At 42.9% G+C, this 19,763-nt stretch overlaps 1 protein-coding gene across 3 annotated transcripts in view; it reads left to right on the top strand.

The window, feature by feature from the left end:
• The window catches only part of ccdc66 (coiled-coil domain containing 66), a 132,824-nt gene that overhangs the window by 52,043 nt on the left and 61,018 nt on the right, over nt 1-19,763 (top strand). For 2 of the 3 annotated variants that reach the window (XM_055217558.2, XM_055217559.2), the window contains exons 6-10: nt 2,492-2,586; nt 2,730-2,821; nt 3,063-3,179; nt 3,746-3,877; nt 15,142-15,356. In XM_055217558.2, the coding sequence (XP_055073533.2) occupies nt 2,492-2,586; nt 2,730-2,821; nt 3,063-3,179; nt 3,746-3,877; nt 15,142-15,356 (651 nt within the window). The remainder of the gene's footprint in view (nt 1-2,491; nt 2,587-2,729; nt 2,822-3,062; nt 3,180-3,745; nt 3,878-15,141; nt 15,357-19,763) is intronic. The other variant, XM_055217561.2, reaches the window with a different exon arrangement.

The following is a 19,763-nucleotide window of genomic DNA, read 5'->3' on the forward strand; positions in this document are numbered from 1 at the left end:
ACACATCTCCCTCAAACCAAACCAAGAAGGGGTTTAAATCGAGGAGAATGTACATGCCCCAGGTTAATGACCACGCCAAGGTAAAATATACCCCCCACTTCGGCACTATAAAGTACGAGCTACAGAAGCCTTAAAACATCATGGCTGAAGGGACAGGCTAAATGTGTGCCAGAGGGTGGCTCCCTCCACGCATAGCTCGACACATTCTCTCCTATAGAGAATGAAAACCATGTGAGCTCGTGGAGGGTATCTGGCAAAGATATCGCATAGCCAAAACAAATCGTACATAATACAAACGTGACAGTTTGTGCAGCAAATCTATGCCACCAGACCCTGTGCGAGAGGCACAATCTGCCATGGGAGTCGTGTCAGAGTGAGGAGGGGAAGGCAAGCATTCCACCCAAACTCGACTTACCTGAGAGGACATCAGGAAGAGAGAGGCATAACTGCTGACCGTTGGACGAGAGTCATGCAGTGCCTGAAAGAAAACAAAAACATAGCCCAGTGAAGAAAATGGAAATTGCTCTTTTATTGACCACGTGGGGACCCAGCTGAGAATAAGACAGGAAGGGATCCGTCTTGCAAAGGTCCGAAAACAATAAAAATGGTTTGTAAGACCCGGCCCACTGGTCGGGATTTTCTTCACGGGACGGGACCGTCAGAGCTGCTCGAAAAACCTAAAAGGGTCCCTACAGTCACCTAAATACTGAAATACTGCCAAAAGCATTGAAAGTCTGCAAATCATTTTTATATGCTTATCATAACAAATTTTCAAAGCCCAAATTTTACAGTGTCCAATAACCTCCAAAGGGCAAAACCAAGGACATTAATTTTGAAATATTTCCACACTGCTAAGGCTGACATTGTTTCTGCTGCGGCTGGTGTCTCTTTGTGCACTGGAACGTTCTGTCAGTTACGTCACGTGAGGTATCGGTCTTTGGTATCGGGGTATTTTTACGAGTATGAGTACAAGTACATGAGCTTGGTTACGGCCCTGATTCCAATACTGGTATCGGTATTGGTGCATCCCTATTTATTAATGCAAGTTAATTTTAATAGAATTTGTTTGTGTCAGTTCACTGTGCCCAAATTATACAAATACAGTTACAACTAATGATTTTGTTACCAACTAACTATTTTCAGTGTTAACATTTATTCTCAAATAAAATACTAGAAATATCTAAAACTGTTAATTACAACCAAGGGGCAGCCTTCCAATCTCTCTGCAGAGAGATATGCAGCACAAACGCAAAGGACAATCAGAGACCGAAAGCGAGCGAATAGAACTCAAATAAAATACTAGAAATATCTAAAACTGTTCATTACAACCAAGGGGCAACCTTCCAATCTCTCTGCAGAGAGATATGCACCACAAACGCAAAGGACAATCAGAGACCGAAAGCGAGCGAATAGAAAGAAAAGCCCTGGTCACAGATGCAGCGAGATGTTGCAAAATCACATAAATATTCAACAAGAAGGGAGCAGGTCAGTCAAGTTACCAGTAAAAACATGCATCTATTGCTGATTGCATATTTTTAAGTCAGGTGCTGCGTTGCTTTGTATACAGTCCTTACCGGGAAAACCCCTATATACTGCAGCTCCAAAGTCATTTCAATAAGTCCAGCGGTTTTTATGCAACCACAGCGAAACACAAAGGGTGGTGTGTAAAGTTTATCATTTTATAAAACTTTGTTTTTGTGAAAAACTGTATCAAAAGTGCAAATCATGCTTTTTTTACGGTCATTTCACCTTTTATTTGCAGCTCTTAAAAAGGTCTTTTAAATCTATTATTATAGGTTAAGTATATATTATTCAATTGTTTATTTCATTTCATTTAAAATATAAATATTTCAACATTTGAACTGTGTCTTATCCCTTTTAAAAAGTGTAAGTCAACTGTATTTGTCTGTGGTATAGTATACATGTGTATTCTTAGTATTCCTAGTTTGAGGGTTCACGTATAGACTGCATCTTGACAACTCATTATTAAGACTTGTTGGTCAGTCCCCTTTTCTATATTTTAAATCTGTATAAATTTGTTCCCAATCAGATGAACACAGGGGCTGAGCTTATAATTCATCAGGTAGTCTACCTGTTATATCAACTAATAATATTAACCTATAAGATTAGCAATTCTGGTGGATTGCATGGTGACGGCAGCAGCGAAGTTGGCCTGGGATGGAGTCAAATTCCAGGCCTGAATTATTGTCCCAGTCCGCCCCTGCACGTAAGTAACGTTAGTTACGATGACATAATGGCTCCGGCAGGCTCCGCCAACTATTGGCTTCAAAAAAGCTCTTCACAAACCTATGGGTGATGTCACTGATACTACGTCTATATTTTTACTGTCTGATTAGCACAATATATATCATATATTCTGTATGTATTCTCATGTGCATTAAACACAAATAACTTATAAGAATTGTTAAGGACTCTGTATATTTGATTAGTCATTGCTTAAACAGTGTCTCTCTTTGTTGTTTTAAATCAGATCTCTCTCACATGATCAACAGTCCGGGCTATTCAGCACGTTTGGAGAAAGAGATGCTGTGGAGCAGAGAAAAACTGAATGGAGGAGAGAGCTTGGTACTGTTGTGTGGACCATATCAAGATGTTAAATTTATAATTAGCGTGGTTTACGAGCTCTTACTGACAAAGCCAGATGATAATGACATTACCAGGAATAAAAGACTGTGGTGCTGTACTGATTTGTTATTGTTACTTCACAGATGAGCAGATGGCTTTAAAGAGGAAGCAAAATGGTAGAATGAAGTCATATGATAAATTACATGAAGAAACGTTGAAAGCACAGGCAAACATGGTAAGCAAGACTAAAAATATTTTTAAATTGTATCTTGTATTATTGCTTTTTATATTCCTGCTTTATGTGACCATTTGAAACTGGTAGAAAAATTATGTTTCCACCTCTCTTCCTGTGTAGTGATATGTATTTGTGTGTGTGCATGCGTGCGTGTGTATGTGTGTGTGTGTGTGTGTGTGTGTGTGTGTGTGTGTATACAGAACAGTAAATGATTGAGATGTTCCTGTATTCCATGTCACAGGTGCATGATTTGGGGACAGCACAGACTTCTGCTAGAACAGAAAATTCAAACCCCAAAGCTCAAATCCGGACACACAGACAGTTGCCAGCTGCTATTCGCTCAGCCTTCATACCAGGGGTGATGTTTCATGACTTGCTTTATGAAAAATACATGTTTAATTGGGAACCAGACCTAAACCTAACCCATATAAAGTACACATGTGACCCTGGACCACAAAAAGGGGTCATTGTTTGGAAATTGAGATTAATACATCATCTGAAAACTGAATAAAACTTTCCATTGATGTATGGTTTGTTAGGATAGGGGAAAAATATGTTTGAGATACAACTTTTTGAAAGTTTGGAAACTAAATGGAACATAGTCTTAAATGTACTTAAAAATCATTTACTTAAAAGCTATAATTTTGACCCATTCAATATATAGTTGGCTATTGCTACAAATATACACGTGCAACTTATGACTGGTTATGTGGTCCAGGTTCACATATTGTTAACAGTATTTTGTTAGGTAAGTACACTGCAAACACACTGTGAGTGCATATACTGTAAGATAAAGTGCAACCCTATATTAAACTTTTGATCGCTCTATCATCATAACTTGAATTTGTGAATTAACTAAAGATCTTATAATTAAAGATCAAATAATTAAGTGACATGAACATTGTGTCTTTAATGCCTGTACAGGAAGCTGCTCCTTTAGAGAATGCGTTCAGCACTCAAAGAGCTGAGCAACAGAGACAGTGGTTACAGGAACTGGATCAGCAAAGAGAGGAGGCCAAATTACGCAGACAACGTGAGAAAGAAATAGACTGCCAGGTAAACTATCATGCTTCTTAAAAACTGTTTAATGTCAGATGTAGCAGGAAGCAGATACAGGCAATACAAAAGTAATTGCTGTGTCTTTTGACAATATATTGACAATAAAGATTGCTATGTTGGCTTTACCTAATAAATCTAAGTAATATTTTACTTTTTCATTTCAATTGAATTTAATTAATCTGACACGTTACAGCTGCAATCCATAGCTTTTGTGGATTAAAGCAAGCTTAAAGCTCCCTTAACACAAGCTGTTTCTTCGTATCTGATATTAAAGGTTCTCTAAGCGAATTCACGCGTTTTAGACCATAAAACATTTTTTGTTACATACAGCAAACATCTCCTCACTATCTGCTTGCTTCCTGTCCGCTGATCAAACTGTAAAAAAAGCGAACTCTGTAGACAGCCCACCCTCCACAAACAGCAAAAATAAAAAAAAGGCCAAACCAAAACCAGAAAACATAAAAAAATGTTATAACCAATAAACGCCAAGAAGGATTTAGAGGTTGGGTTTGGGCGCGTTCATGAAAGCACGGAAGGGAGGGGGAGGAGTTAATTTCGCTCAGTTTGTTTGAAAACACATTTCAAAAATCAACACACAGATTTGCTTAGAACGCCTTTAATCTGGAGTACCTACATTGGAAAAAAATGACTTTCTTACTTAGTATTTTTGTCTTTTTCAGTAGAAATATATATATATATTAATCAAAATACATTTTCTTGATAAGCTAAATGACCTAAGAAAATAAGTCTAGTTTTTCACTTCTTCTTTCGTGCCATTGAGTTTTGATATAAAACAAAGCTGTCGCGTCAAGTGATGCTTGTGACTTGTATCGTCCTTGGTTCTCACTCTCCCGCTATTTGAAATGTGTGCATGGTTTTCTGGGGGAAGAACCCATAAAAATTAATTATACGTATGGCTTACCCCTGATACGTCAGCTTGGGCCCACTTTCTAAAAAAACTTTTAGAAACTTGTACGAATCCTGGCGAAAAATACTTTGTAACACGTCCAACTGCTTTTTTGAGACTTTGCCTATGTTTAGCATGAGGAAACCAACTCTTAAACTGTGTTAATAAGTCAGAATGCCTGAAATACCGTTGAACACCCCCCTTTAAGAGTGTAATGTGTAATTGTTCTAATAATTACAAAAGAGGTTATTTAGAGACACAGTGTTATGCGCCGTGTTATGCGCCGTACGGATCGACTGATTATAGATCTGTCCGATTATCGACGTCGATATTAAGCATAAAAAATATTTTCCAATAAAGTAATGCCATTTTGAAAGGCGCTATTTGGCTCTGATGCAGCAAAGGATTTAGTGAGAGCTGAACACAGAACAGGGCACTCTAGTCAGTTGTCTAGAGCAGTGGTTCTCAAACTTTTTTGGCTGAAGTACCCCTTTTTATGTTTTTTTTCAAGCTGAGTACCCCTTAACCAGACAAAAACATTTAGCTTTAAAATACAGTGACATGAGAGTGAAACAGTTATTATATCTGATGCCCCAGGGCAGATTTATTGCTTATTAGTATTCATCAAAAAACTGGTGGTATTTTTGAGGCTCTGGTTTGTTTTTTCTTTTTAGCATCCTCTTTTAAGAAGCCACCTTTCCTAACTTAAATTATTTTGCGCATACTCTGCTCCTGATTCTGGATTCAGCTCTCAATAAATACTTTTAATGATCTTAGGTCTGAACATATATTAACAAAAGGTTTAAACTTACAGCAGTAAGCAGTAACAATATAGCAAAGTATAAACTGCAAGCTACAAGTTTAGTAGAAAGAGGGCCGCCACCACAACCACATTTGTTCTCAAGAGGCCCGTCGCCATACCTACACCTATTGTCAAGATGGCTGCCACACCCGTCTTTGCCATGGCCCTGTGGTGCGTTTGGTCTGTTTTCTGCTCTTCTGGTTCATATGAGGACACTCAAACCCATGAAACTGAATCGCCTGGTTCACCTGAGTTGCCTGGTTCACCTGAGTCGCCTGATTCCCCGAGTCGCCTGCTCTTCCTGTTTCGTCTGGAAAGCCCAAAACCTGAGCTTCTTGTCTCGACCAAGTCTGCTGAGCCTGAGTTTCCAGAATTTTCTGTCATGACCATAAGGCCTGTTTCTAAGTTTCCTGAATTTTCTGTAGAGGCCGAAATGGTTACCCCTGAGTTCCCTGCGTCCTGTAGGTCAGCTAATATGATCACTCCCAAGCTCCATAGACTTTCTGCCTTTGTTAACATAACCATGCACGGCTCACATAGACTGCTGCCTCGTGATCATGGTCCACTGCTACCTTATGATCCAGGCCCACCATGTCCACAACTACCTAATGATCCTGGTCCTCTACTGCCTCATGATTAGTCCTCTACTGCCTTATGATCCTGGTCCATTGCTGCCCCATGATCATGGTCCATCAGGACCTCATGACCCTGACCCATCAGTGTCCCATGACCCAGGACCGTCTGTGCTTTACAGTCGGGACTGCCTCTGTTCTCCTGCTTAGGGAAATAAGGGGCCAAGCCCAAACCCTGAAAAACAACCCACATCATAACCCCCCTCCACCAAACGTTACACTTGGCACAATGCAGTCAGGCCAGTACCATTCTCCTGGCAACCGCCAAACCCAGACTCATCCAACAGATTGCCAGCCAAAGAAGCGAGATTCGTTGCTGCAGAGAATATGTCTCCACTGCTCTTGAGTCCAGTGGCAGCATGCTTTAAACCACTGAGCTCCTGAGAACGACCCATTCTTTCACAATTGTTTGTAAAAGCTGTCTGCATGCCTAGGTGATTGATTTTATACACCTGATATGTTCTCATCCACATCACACCTGATATCTTTTCTGGCAAGGCATCTTGAGGAGAATCTTTTGCATGTCTTATCCATCCCTAGCATTGTTTAGTTGTGATGTCTGGGCATGCACCATACACTGTATCCATGAGAAACTTAAGGAAAACCTTTCTCTTGTCCCGGTGGTGTTCCTCTGATTCAGGCAGGCATTTATCTTACTTTGTGTTGCTCATATTGTTTCTTTTCCACATGAGTTCAACCCAAAGAGGTCCTCTTTAATTGTATTGTATACTGTACCATTTGGTCATGCAATTGAAAGAACCAATGTGTGTCCTAGATGAGAATTAGCTGTGATTTATATATTTGCATAGATTCAATCAGCTATTTTTATTCATTTTATTCATTCTTAATGGAATAAAATACAGGGGATATATTTGTGTTTCAATTCATCGTATGAACAGCTGTTCACTTTGACTTTAGCCTATAATGGCACTTTTCCATTGCATAGTACCCCAGAGTTTGGTTTAGTTTGAGTCAGGTCAGCTTACTTTTGGGAGCTTTTCCATTGGGTGCAGTACATAGTACCCAATACTTTTTTTCGTACCACCTTGGTTGGGGTTCCAAGCGACCCGAGCTGATACCAAACGTGACGCGAAAACACTGTAGATCACTGATTGGTCTGAGAGAATTGTCATCAGCGTCATCGTTATCCTAAAAGATTAGCTTTAGCTTACTGCTAGCTTGGGCTGTCTCGAGCAAACATGTTGTTATCTGTGCTCTGCTATAAGTTCCCTTTCAGTCGGTCACTACGACGTCACGTTGTGACCGACAAATTGGGAACTCGCTTAGAGAGACCAATCTGCTTCGTATACTACTAAAACGCCAATGAACTTGGCATTGAGATATTTTCATAATGCTGGCGCCGCCCCGCCAAGTGCGTATATAAGCAGCAGGTGCAAATATGGAAATAAGCTTTTTCGCTTCAAAAGCCGGCATTATCTGCTACTGAGAAGCTACTTGCTCTTCTGGGAACGGTTGCTGAAGTTGATTGACAAGCAGTACTAACACAGCGGACGCTCACAGTATTCCACTGCTCTGCATCTTTTTTGTTTTGAGTTTAGTGTGTGTGTGGCCTCTCCCTGTGCGCATCATCAGCTGAGCACCTAAAGAGTGATTTCCCTAAAAGAGTGATACGTGAAAGCTCTGTGTCTTTTTAAAGACAGCCATTCTCTTGTATATTCGGAGATCAGCATCCTTTTCAGGATAGCTTTTCGTCCGTGCGATCTTGGATGCGAGAAGTATAAGGGCTCCAGAGACGGTCACGAGCGCTGTCCTCGTGCTTGGGCATTGAGCACTCCGAGGATGCGTTCGTGGAGGGTTTTTGTTCTCTCTGTGAGAGCATAACCCTCTTGGATTGCAGAGACGACTGTCGTTTCTACGGGAACGATGTCCACGCCTTTGCAGTGCTGAACGCCGCCATGGTGCGGCTGCCAAGCGCTCGCAGGACGCTCTGCGCATCACTATGCTGAGAAGGTTGGGGGATGCGTCCTCCACCTCCCAGCCTTCTCGTCCTCAGCCGGTTGAGGCTCCGGTGGAGACCGCAGAGTCGTGTTCTACGATTTCTGCCGAATCCATTGGACCTCCTTCTGGTCCCGCCACTTCAGCAGCATCAGAGGGGTGCTCCCTTTTCCCTCCGAGGGGACTTCACCCCGGAGATGGCGGCCGTGCCTGCTCGAGCGGCGGAACCGGTAGGGTTGGAGGGGTTAACCCCCTTCCTCCCGAACCAGTCCGTCTGCATGATTCGTACATCGGAGCTGCTCGGGCCTCTCGGTCCTCACCTCCTGTGCCTTTCTTTCCCGACGGCATGAAGAGCTGACTCAAACATGGAATTGCGGCCGTCTATGGCCGTTTAGCCTTCACCCCTCACCTCCCTCGCTGCCATGGCCATTGCAGGTCCAAGCTAAGGCTTTAGAGATCTGCATGAGGGAGACCGCGACCCTCAGTCGTGCGAAGCCACCACAGTGGTCCAAGAACGCCACCTTTGGTTGTGTCTGGCTGACACGACGGATGCAGACAAGAACAACTTCCTGAATGCTCCTGTCTCACAGACCGGCCTCTTCGGCGAGTCCGGGGAGTCATTCAGCTTCACGGCGCAACTGAGGCGATCTCCTAGGTCGTGCCCCGGCAGAAGAGAGCTGCCCTGGTCCACCAACGCCGGCTCCTTAGTCTGCCTCTCGCTGAGGGCGTCCTGCTGCGGCCACCTTCGTTCCCACTCCTCGGACCTCATCTCGGCAGCGCAGGGGAACCGGTCGTCAGCAGCTCGCCCCGCCCGCTCAGCCGCTTCCCGTGACAATCGGGATTTTAAGTGGCCCCGAGACGGGCGACCCGGATTTGGAGAGGATCACTCTTCAGGAGACAGTGATTCGCTCCTTCCCCCGGAAGAGGGTCGGGTGGAAAAATCCTTGGTTATATTGTTGTTCCACCGGCTGTCCAGCCGGTACCCACATAACCACACATAAGAGTGCATTCCTCTTCCCTCTCCAGGTCTCCTGAGGATCGAGAGAGCCGTGAGCGGGCACACATCAGCTCACCCTCCTCCTCCTCTATCGCCAGCGGGTGTTTTCTGGAGTTTGTGCTCTCCGCTACGGAGACCAGACGATCATCACCCTCAACGGAGTCTGTGCTCTCCGCGCAGGAGACCAGACAACCGTCAGTGGGCTCAGGTCAGTGTCACACACACACGCGCACTGTAGATGTTTGTGCTCGCAAGGCACACGCACCGGCATTCACACCTGCCCCGCTCGGCTGCCCCACCGCGGGTACTTCTGTAGTGCCGTTAATTCTCCTTGTACGGTCCCTGGGTGCTTGGTTTCAGTTCCCAGGCCGTCTCGTTGGGTTTTATGCATGATCCGCCTTGGTTAGGAAATTCAATTCAACCGGCACACCCCCAAATTCTTGGGCATTCGTTTTTGCACTCTCGTCACCTGTCGCATCTCACTCGTCATCTCCTCCTTTGGAGTCAGAAGCATCTGAGGTCCCTTCGTGCCATTCACATTCCGGGTTCGCTCAATACAGCGGCAGACGTGCTTTCCCGAGCTGCGCGCCCCAGCGAACGGCAACTCCACCCCCAGACGGTTCAGCTAATTTGGAAGAAGTTCGGTCGTGCGCAGATAGATCTGTTTGCGTCACCGGACGATACCCATCGTTGCCTATTTCATTCACTAACCGAGGGCAACCTCGGCGTGGATGCGTTGGCACACAGCTGGCCGTGGGGGATCCGCAAACACGCATTCCCTCCAGTGAGCATAATCGCACAGACTCTGTGCAAAGTCAGGCAAGACGAGGAGAGCCTTCTCTGGTCGCGCCTTACTGGACGACCAGGAATTGATTCCAGAACTGATGCCCCTCTCGACAGCCCCTCCCTGACGGATTCCCTGGCACGTTGGCACCCACGGCCCCCGACCTGTGGTATCTTCACGTTGGTCGCTGAGCGCGCGGTAGGTTTAGGTGATTTATCGCAACGGTATCTAACACCATCACTGCAGCGCGAGCGCCGTCTTCTGGACACGCGTAAACGCTTAAATAACCCGTTCGTTGTCTGGTGCTCTTCGCAACGCGAGGACTGCCGAGAATGCCCCATTAATGTTGTGTTTTCATACCTTCAACACCGGTTGGAGCGTAGGCTGTCACCCTCCACCATTTAAGTTGATATCGCCGCCACATCTGCACATCACTCTCTAATAAACGGCAGATCGGTCGGCCAGCACGATTTGGTTATTACGTTTTAAAGAGGTGCTCAAAGGCTGAACTCTTCGCGCCCTCCCTCTATTCCTCCTTGGTACCTGTCCATGGTGCTGAAAAGCCCTGCAGGGACCTCCATGCGAGCCTCTGCAGTCTGTGAGTCTGAAGTTTTTATCAATGAAAGCTCTGACCCTGCTCGCATTGGCCTCCATTAAGAGGGTAGGGGATCTACATGCATTCTCCATGGACGATTCGTGCCTTCATTTGGTCCTGCTGTCTTGAGCGTAACACTCAGACCCAGACCAGGCTACAAAGTTCCCACCACTCCCTTTAGAGATCAGGTGGTGAGCTTGCAAGCGCTGCCCCCCGAGGAGGCAGACCCAACCATGGCTTTATTATGTCCCGTACGCGCTCTGCGCCTCTACGTGGATCGCACACAAAGCCTCAGGATCTCAGATCAGCTCTTTGTTTGTTACGGTGGTCAGCAGAGAGGGAAAGCTGTCACTAAGCAGAGGATGTCCCATTGGATAGTTGATACTATCACCCTTGCTTATAATCTGCAGGACATTCCTTGTCCATTTAAATTGAGAGCTCACTCTACTAGAAGTGTTGCCTCATCTTGGGCACTCGCTCGTGGTTCCTCGCTAACAGACATCTGCAGAGCTGCTGGTTGGGCGACACCTAATACGTTCATTAGATTTTACAGTGTTCGTATCGAGCCTGTCTTCTCTCGTGTTCTTTCCTCATCAGGGGAAGCATGGAGAACAGACTCGCATGCAGGCTTGCAGCCTCCAACTGGTGCTCCAAAATAAGTGTCAGTATGGAAGGCCATTAAGACAAAAATGCGTAATGGTTTGATTTGTCTTTCCTCCGCTGCCTTGGCACCCTGATGTTGCGGAGCATCAGCTGCCAGCCTCTCACTAGCTGCATCCTCGCGAACCTATGTGTTTGGCTCAGGCATCCACATTGCGTCCCACCGGATTCCTTTGTGAGTATTTTTCTGTGAAGTTAATCCTACTTGCCCACGTTTCCCTCAGCAGAGCACTGCTTTGCTTACACAGCCACGGCTGTCTTTTTACCTCAACACTACGGTTGACTTTCGCCCACCATCAGCCCTTAACGGGGCGGTGGCTTCCGCAGCGTTCCTATCCCGCTCAGATAGGGCGCTTCCCAGTCACTGGCACTACTGTGGGGAACATCTAGTGCCCGGCTATCTGCCTTAAAACCTAATTCTCCTTATCCTAAGTGGAACCGGAGGGCTTTACGCAGACACTGGAAGAGGTCAGCCCTCAGTGGCGTTTTGGTAGGGATTCCCAATTCGTCGGTCACAACGTGACGTCGTAGTGACCGACTGAAAGGGAATGTCTCGGTTACGTATGTAACCCATGTTCCCTGAAGGAAGGGAACGGAGACATCACGTCCCGTCGCCACAGGGCTGCTCCCTGCTGTTTATCGGCCGGTCACACTTTCTGGCTTTCTAAGCGAAATGAAGCTAATTTCTATATTTGCACCTGCTGCTTATATACGCACCTGGCGGGGCGGCGCCAGCGTTATGCAAATATCTCAATGCCAAGTTCATTGGCGTTTTAGTAGTATACGAAGCAGATTGGTCTCTCTAAACGAGTTCCCAATTCGTCGGTCACAACGTGACGTCCCCGTTCCCTTCCTTCAGGGAACGTGGGTTACATACATAACCGAGACGTTTCCAAACACCCTTTTAGCGATGAAAAACATCCACAGGTTGAGAATTCGGGACACCATAACAGTTTTTTCTAGACTTGCAGTTTGTGGCGGCACATTCGCGACGTGCACGTGCACTTAAATGCAACTTCAATGAGGCTCAGCGGAGAGCCGTCGGGTGTTTGAACAGAAACTGTCATGTGAGGATAGAGGTAGTTATAAACGCAATGTGCAAACATCTATTTGTTGTGGCCAATTTTAATTTTGTGGCAGACTGAGAAATAAATAAATGTATGGGAATGAACAACAACGCTCTCACTTGTATGATGTCACAGCAGTAGGCAGCGCAAATCGACACGCCTATAATCCCTCCCACTGCGAAGTGATACTAAACTCGATGGAAAAGCTAACCACGCCAAAGTGAGGTGAGCTGACCCAACCCAAACCAAACCAAACCGTGGGGCACTATGCAATGGAAAAGCGCCATAAGTGAGGTTTAGCACATTATGTTATCTGTTTTGACATGCTGTGTAAATGCATTTGTAAATTTGACATTTAAAATCTATTGTTTTGGTTTTGTTTGAGCTTGTGTGTAAAATGTAGTGCTGTATTAGAAGTTTTGGAAAATCGTTAAAAGTATTAAAAAATCTGTCATAGCAATTGTAAAAAAAAACTGTAATGTCCATTAAAGCAAGACTGTAAACAAAAAAATGTATTTAAAAAAACACACAGCCACTCTTTTCAAAGTTTTTTAGCCTAATTATTCAATTACAGACACAGGAATGTCTAGTGGAGTAACAGTAGCTAAAGATAGATAGTGATAGTAAATATATAAAGTTAAATAAAATAAAAATCCTCAATGAAGTAGGCTACAACTACCTCAAATGGGTGCTTATGGTTGAATTCCATGGTTATCAGTGTTATCAATATAACAAATGAATTTAATAAGCTCATTGTAACTTACTGTCATCCGAATAAATCATTAGCATGTATGGTTTTATTATTATCGACTTGCAGTTCTTAAGAGTTTACTATTACACTATAAAACAATGAAAGACAAGATTTGTTTTATTTATATTTTTAGGGCCTTTCTATGCCTTTATTTGGATAGTATTTTAGTAGAGAGTAGACAGGAAATTGTTGGGTGGAGATAGGGGAGCGGGATCGGCAAAGGGCCGCAAAGACGGGGAATCGAACTTGGGCCGCCGTGAGCGCACTGGTGCTATATGTCAACGCACTAACCATGGGGCTATTGGCGCCGACAAAAGATTTGTACTGTCAAATTGCGTTCTTTTAATCCACTTTAAAAACTGACGTTTTGTTTTCATTCTGTGTATTTGTACTGTTGTCCAGTTGTCATTTTCACCCCAAAATATCGGCACACTGAAGCGCCACCCAGTGGTTATTACTTAAAGAGCATCAGTTTCGCATCTTAGTTTCTATAGAGGGTATGCATTGACGTCACTTTTCCACGTAACCACACTGGAACTCGCCCTGTTGAGTGGCAAACGTTCAGCAAAATTGCTGGTTTTCATAGCGACTGCTGCGAAAATGCAAGTAAAACTGACAATTATCAACTTACATTTAATTTAGTTGGACTTGATAGCAGAGGTGGACAATACTTAGCTACATTAGTTACATTTTTCAAGCATCTGTGCTTTATTAGGGTGTTTGTATTGGGAAAAAATTTACTTCACTACATTCTGCATAGAATCATACTGTGTATTCTTTAATATTGCATATTAAAATTTATTAATAACTAATTTTACTTGAGTAAAAGTACGTTAATGTACTTAAATATTAAATGTAAAACAAAAACTTGTATTTATGAAATGTAATACCCGAGTAAAAATTGTGATAATATGTAGGGCTGTCACGATTATGAAATTTGGCTGATGGTTAATTGTCTAATAAAGTAGGCCGTTGTGACGATTAATTGCCTGTTTTTAATTGCTGTGGCATTTAATTCTCATAAATGTTTGTCCTTTGTAAGGTTTACCGGGCAGTAAATATTAATACACATAACACATATTTAAAAGTATTTTTTTAATGAATTTTAAAAAAACCTTCTTTATAAGAAATAAACACAATAAAGTATCTAAAAAATAACTACAAATAAAAATGCTATCAAAATGAACTGACTATACCAGAACAGACCTTAAATAGCAGTCTCGTTAATACAGGCTCTGCAGCTCCCCCTATTGTTTTTTAGAAAGATGTGCAATCATTGCGGTGATCTGAAATCATTGCGATGAAGTCAAACAATCGCGATGAGACGATTATTTAATCATTGTGACAGCCCTAATTAATATGCTTTGAAATTTATGTTTTCCAAAGAAAAACCTGAATAAAATACAAATACTTGAAAAAATACTTTAAAGTTGAAAGTAAAACCTCTGCTTGATAGTGATCCTAGCAACTTGTCAACCCACCGGTGTTCTATGGATGTTGGCATGAACAATCTATTTACTTCTCCTTTCGGCCTTTTTTGGCAGTCTGTAAACGATAGCTCAGAATTCTTGTTAATCTGTTAGTACAGTCTATCGCACAACAGTTTCCCATTTAGATGCGTTTTACCGTGTTTTTGCTGATTTCACACTGTACACTCATTCTGCCACTCTGTCTTTTGCCACTCAGTGGGCGTAACCGCAGTCACTTTCACAGTCACACTTGACTTTTGTCATTTGTGTGATATATTTAACATTATATATACTAATTGGGGTGGTATGTTGGTTTGACAGAGGGGATGCTGTCCCATGGCTTTGTATTAATGGCAACATCTGTCCCGTGGTGAAAACCAAATCAGGAACCCTGATGTAGAGTATACCAGAAGTCGAAAAAGCACAAAAAGTGCAAAATTAAGTTTTCTCCTACAATAAGAAACAGTGGGAACTTAACTGGCCAAATAACTTGCATCACATTTATCACTGCTTCAGTTCTCACTGTGTTTTTTTTTTTTTTTTTTGTAATCACCACCAGTAATTGCATTATTTGCAATGCTGCCTGCTGTACTGTACATGCATAAAGTAAAAAAAAGTACAATCTTGGAATGTTTCTACAGGCTGAGGACATAGATCGGTGGGCAGTTCATTTTGACTCTCTTCGTCAGGCCTCCGCGGTGGTTGCTGATCACAGGGAACCCAACATTAGGAGCTCTCTTTCTCAACAGCGGTCTATCTCTCAAGCGCTCTCCACGGAAGGAATAAGTGTGTATGGAGGAGAGAATCTTGGCAGAGCCAACGTTGAAACTACTTTGGACAATCAGCAAAGAACGAGGTTGGTTAGATAAGAACTTCTATGATAAAAACCTTATTTTTGCCTTGTATCTCTCACTTTTCTTTTTTGACTTTGTGGGTAAACCAGTAGTTATGGCACTAGTGTTACCGACAGAACTACAAACTTAATGTTTTTATCTCAAACATTTGTCATTCAGTTTTTTAGTCATATTTTTAATTATTATTAAGCAACTGTTTTACACCTGTATTCTGTAAACTTTATGTATAAAAAAATGATGCTCTTTTAAACCACAACTTTTCATCTAGGTCCGGTCCAGCGCGACCTAACGTAAATGCGTAGTGACATAGGAAGGTCACGTGTTACATATTTAAAACGCACATTTGCAGAGCATTGTAAACAATAAACTGACACAAAGACATTAATTAGTATCAGTTGACATACAACAACGTAGGAACGGTTCTCTTTCTCAACACTTGTAAACACTGGGGCAGAGTTTCGCGTTCGTCCTCTGTGACCTCTTGACGTCATGACGTATTGCGTGGGGTCACGCTGGCGCATCACGACCGGATCTAGATGAGAAGTTGTGCTTTAAAAGTGTATATTTGTTATTTTTATTGTCAAAAATGACAATCGTTTTGCTAGATAAGACCCTTATGCCTCGTTTGGGATTGTTTATAGTCCGTTGAAAAACTGGTTAGTGTTGAGTTAAGTATTAATTGTTGGTGTCTATTAAAGTACATTAAAATGAGAAAAATCCTGCAATGTTTTCCTCAAAAAACATAATTTCTTCTCGACTGAACAAAGAAAGATATCAACATTTTGGATGACATGGTGGTGAGTAAATTATCTGGATTTTTCTTTTAAGAAAATTGACTATTCCTTTAAATGCCATAGAGGGCGATCGGTTCAATTACTGATTCTAAGATTTTAAGCAAAATTCTAACAGGGATCTCTATTGGACATTGATGCTTTATGGCATAAAAGGCCCTGCGTGCTTTATCTCTCAGTTCATTCACTGCAGGGTTAAAGTTTCCTGTAGATGTGATTTTTTAAGCCCAGGTAATTGTAGTGTAATGTGTGAGTTATGTGGTTAAGCCGAAAGTATACTAGGGACGTCCGCGTATGCGCGCCGTCCGCATGACGTCATTTTCGTCATCAAGAGGGTCCGCGACCGGCCGCGCGGACCGTCCGCGTGCAGCCCAAAATTTGAGACCGCGCGGACAGTGCGCGTACAGTCCGCGTACAACAGCGCATGCGCGTGAACATATTTAGACAGGGCACTCAACTATAAACAAGTATACAAAGGAAATAGACAGCATTTGCACACACACTATCGTTTTTCTTCTTTAACTTTTACTTCTTCCAAGAACAGAAAGCCCTGGAGCATGTTTGTTTGATTCCTGTTCTTTGTTGTCTTGTTGTTTGTACTAAACTGTGTTTGCAATGGTGGATCAGTTACTTTTCTTCACCTATCCTAATGTTTTAATGTACTGTAAATGTCGCCAAATCAGTGCTGCCCTGACAGCCTGTTAGACTAATAATTTGAATAAGAAATCACTTGTATTGCGTATAGTGTCGAACGCGGCCATCCGCGTGTAGCCGCGGGGACTATACTCGGAAAGCTGCGCGGACGCGGAAAAAAAGTATACCCGGGCCTTTAGTGTCTAATGTAAATAAATGTTGACCTTTTCTGGAAAGTGATAATTTTAGTTTTATTAAGGTTGACTGTCAGGGCCCAGGTCTAACAGTATTGTTCGAGCAGGTTCAGGTTCTGCTGAAAGCCGTGTTCAGTGGGTGACAACAAAACCAGATCATCTGCATAATATACATTTGATTTCTAAGTCGTGTAGGGAGAGACCGGGCACTGTTGATGGCTCCAGACAGGTTGCCAGTTCATTAATGTAAATGTTAAACAATGTTGGACGTAAGGAGCAGCCCTGTCTCACTCCACGCTCCTGAGAAAGATATTTTGTTCTTTTTGTGTTGATTTTCACTCAGTATTTTTTTTCAGTGTACATAGATTTGATAAGGTCATAGGTTTTACCACCTATACCACTCTCAATGAGTTTGTAAAAAAATCATTGGTGCCAGATTGAATCAAATGCTTTATTAGGGCGTTTTCACATCTGTAATTCGGTTCGGTTCCATTTCACACCACACTGATTGCTCTGATCCGCACCAATTGAAACGAACCAAAATTCTGTCATGTGATAAGATCAACATCACTCATTGGCCACATGTATTTGAACGTATTTCCTAAACGGCTTCACGATTGGTCAGAATCAACGTGCGGGGAACCCCCGGAAGTAAACAAAAGAAGGATAATACAGCAGACAGCATGGACAGACGGCTGCGCGCTGTAATTATGTCTCCGTGTTTGTTATACATAGTTTGTATACAGCACTCTAGACAAACTGTTCATTTTCAGAATGAATCGCCGATGCGGCTTGAAAACAACGGTTTAATGCACTACAAACGGCGAAGACAAAAAAATTTCCGAGGCTCCGCCCGCACCTCCTCACAACTCCAGGTATGTCTGCGACCTGTCATTGTGCTAATATTGCTAATAGAAACGGTCAACAAACACTTCCTCATCCAATAATGCACTGCGCAGTTGACTACGGCAGCTGGTTTAGTCCAAAATGCGCAGTACTTTTGCAGTTAGGTCGGTTCGATCTCAGATCGTGTTCTCACCACAAACGAACCGCTCTAGAGTTCGTTTGAAAGCGTACCGAGACCACCTCTGCAAGCTGGTCTCGGTCAACTTGTTTGGTCCGCTTCTGGTGCGCACCAGGGTTCGATTGCTGCATTCTCACCTGCCCAAACGAACTGCACCAACTGAGCAATCGAACTCTGGTACGATTTAATCGAACTAAACAAGGCAGGTGTGAAAACCCCCTTAAAGTCAATAAAGCATGTAAATATTTTTCTTTTATCTTGGTTAACATGTTTATCAATTAGAGTATGTAGTGCGTAGATGTGATCTTATGTGCGACAGTTTTATAAGATACCAATCTGACTTCTACTAAAGACGTTTTGTGTTGTGATAAGATTTAAAAGTCTAGTGTTTATTAAACTACAGAATAACTTTCCGAGGTTATTGCTCACACAAATGCCTCTGTAGTTATTAGGATCAAATTTATCTCCATTTTTAAAGATGGGTGTTATTAAACCTTGATTCCAGATGTCAGGAAAGTAGCCGACACTCAGAACAAGGTTAAATCATTTTAAAATGGTAATTTGTAGTTTAGTATTGTTATGTTTGATCATTAGTGGGTCATAGCTTCGCTCAAGAATTTTGTAGAAACATGTGGGTTACAACATTTGAAGAGGGTGGTAGGCTCTGTAAGAACATACATCACATTGGGGTGTAAGTTGTACCCCTGGGGTGTAAGAGGCACCCGAAATTTCCCATTGACTTATAATGGGGCAGGGAGCACGCCCATATAAGGGAATAAAAACATTCCAGACAGGATATCTTTGCTTTACAGTGACGTAGAGACAAGTGGGTGGGCTCATTTTACTCAGGCATCCAATCAGTCTCTCAGTATCCTTACATACATATTAAGCCACGCCCCTAGCAACCACTTTTGAGCACCCTAGCAACATAAAATTCTAACAGTTATATCTCGGCATCAGAACATTGCAGAGACATGGGGATTGGACCGTTTTACTTGTAACTTAAAGTGTAATCACTGGCCACATTATTGGCCACTCCCAAACCACGCCCCTAGCAACCACTTTTGAGCACCCTAGCAATATAAAATTTAAACAGTTATATCCCGCATCAGAACATCATAAAGACACATTGGTTGGACCGTTTTACTTGTGACTCAGAGTGTAATAACTGGCCAGATCATTGGCCAAAACCAAGCCATGCCCCTAGCAACCAAATATGAGCACCCTAGCAACCGAATAAACAAAGCCTTATATCTCCTTTATTCGGTGAAACAGGGAAGTGAGCTTTGTGTTAGACGAGGTGTCGGCTGCCAGGTGTTGGGAGCATGGCTACCCCAGGCAGCGGTGGGAGTTTTAATTCTTTGACAAGGCGTCACGGTGTCAAAATAGAGTCGGTCGCTGGTGTGGAGGGATGTAGTTTGGCGGTGGGAGAAGTTGTTGGCCATGAGAACATTGTTTCAGCATTCCGTATGAACAGTAGGGGTGGGAATCGCTTGGACCCTCATGAATCGATTCAGAATCGATTCTTGGGGTCCCGATTCGATTCAGAATCGATTCTTGACGTACTAATTTGCATATCTGTGACGTCATTACGTCACATTTGCTCTCAAAGCCAGGTTAATGTTTGCGCTTTTGCTACTAGTCTCTGAACTGTCATATACTGTACTTTAATGCAACTAAGAGATAAATAATGTCAATATTATATACATATATGTCCTGTTTCTGTTGTAAGACATTAAAACCAGTAAAAATAGTAATTAAACGTGA

Source organism: Misgurnus anguillicaudatus, chromosome 23, assembly GCF_027580225.2.
Source record: "Misgurnus anguillicaudatus chromosome 23, ASM2758022v2, whole genome shotgun sequence".
NCBI lineage: Eukaryota > Metazoa > Chordata > Actinopteri > Cypriniformes > Cobitidae > Misgurnus > Misgurnus anguillicaudatus.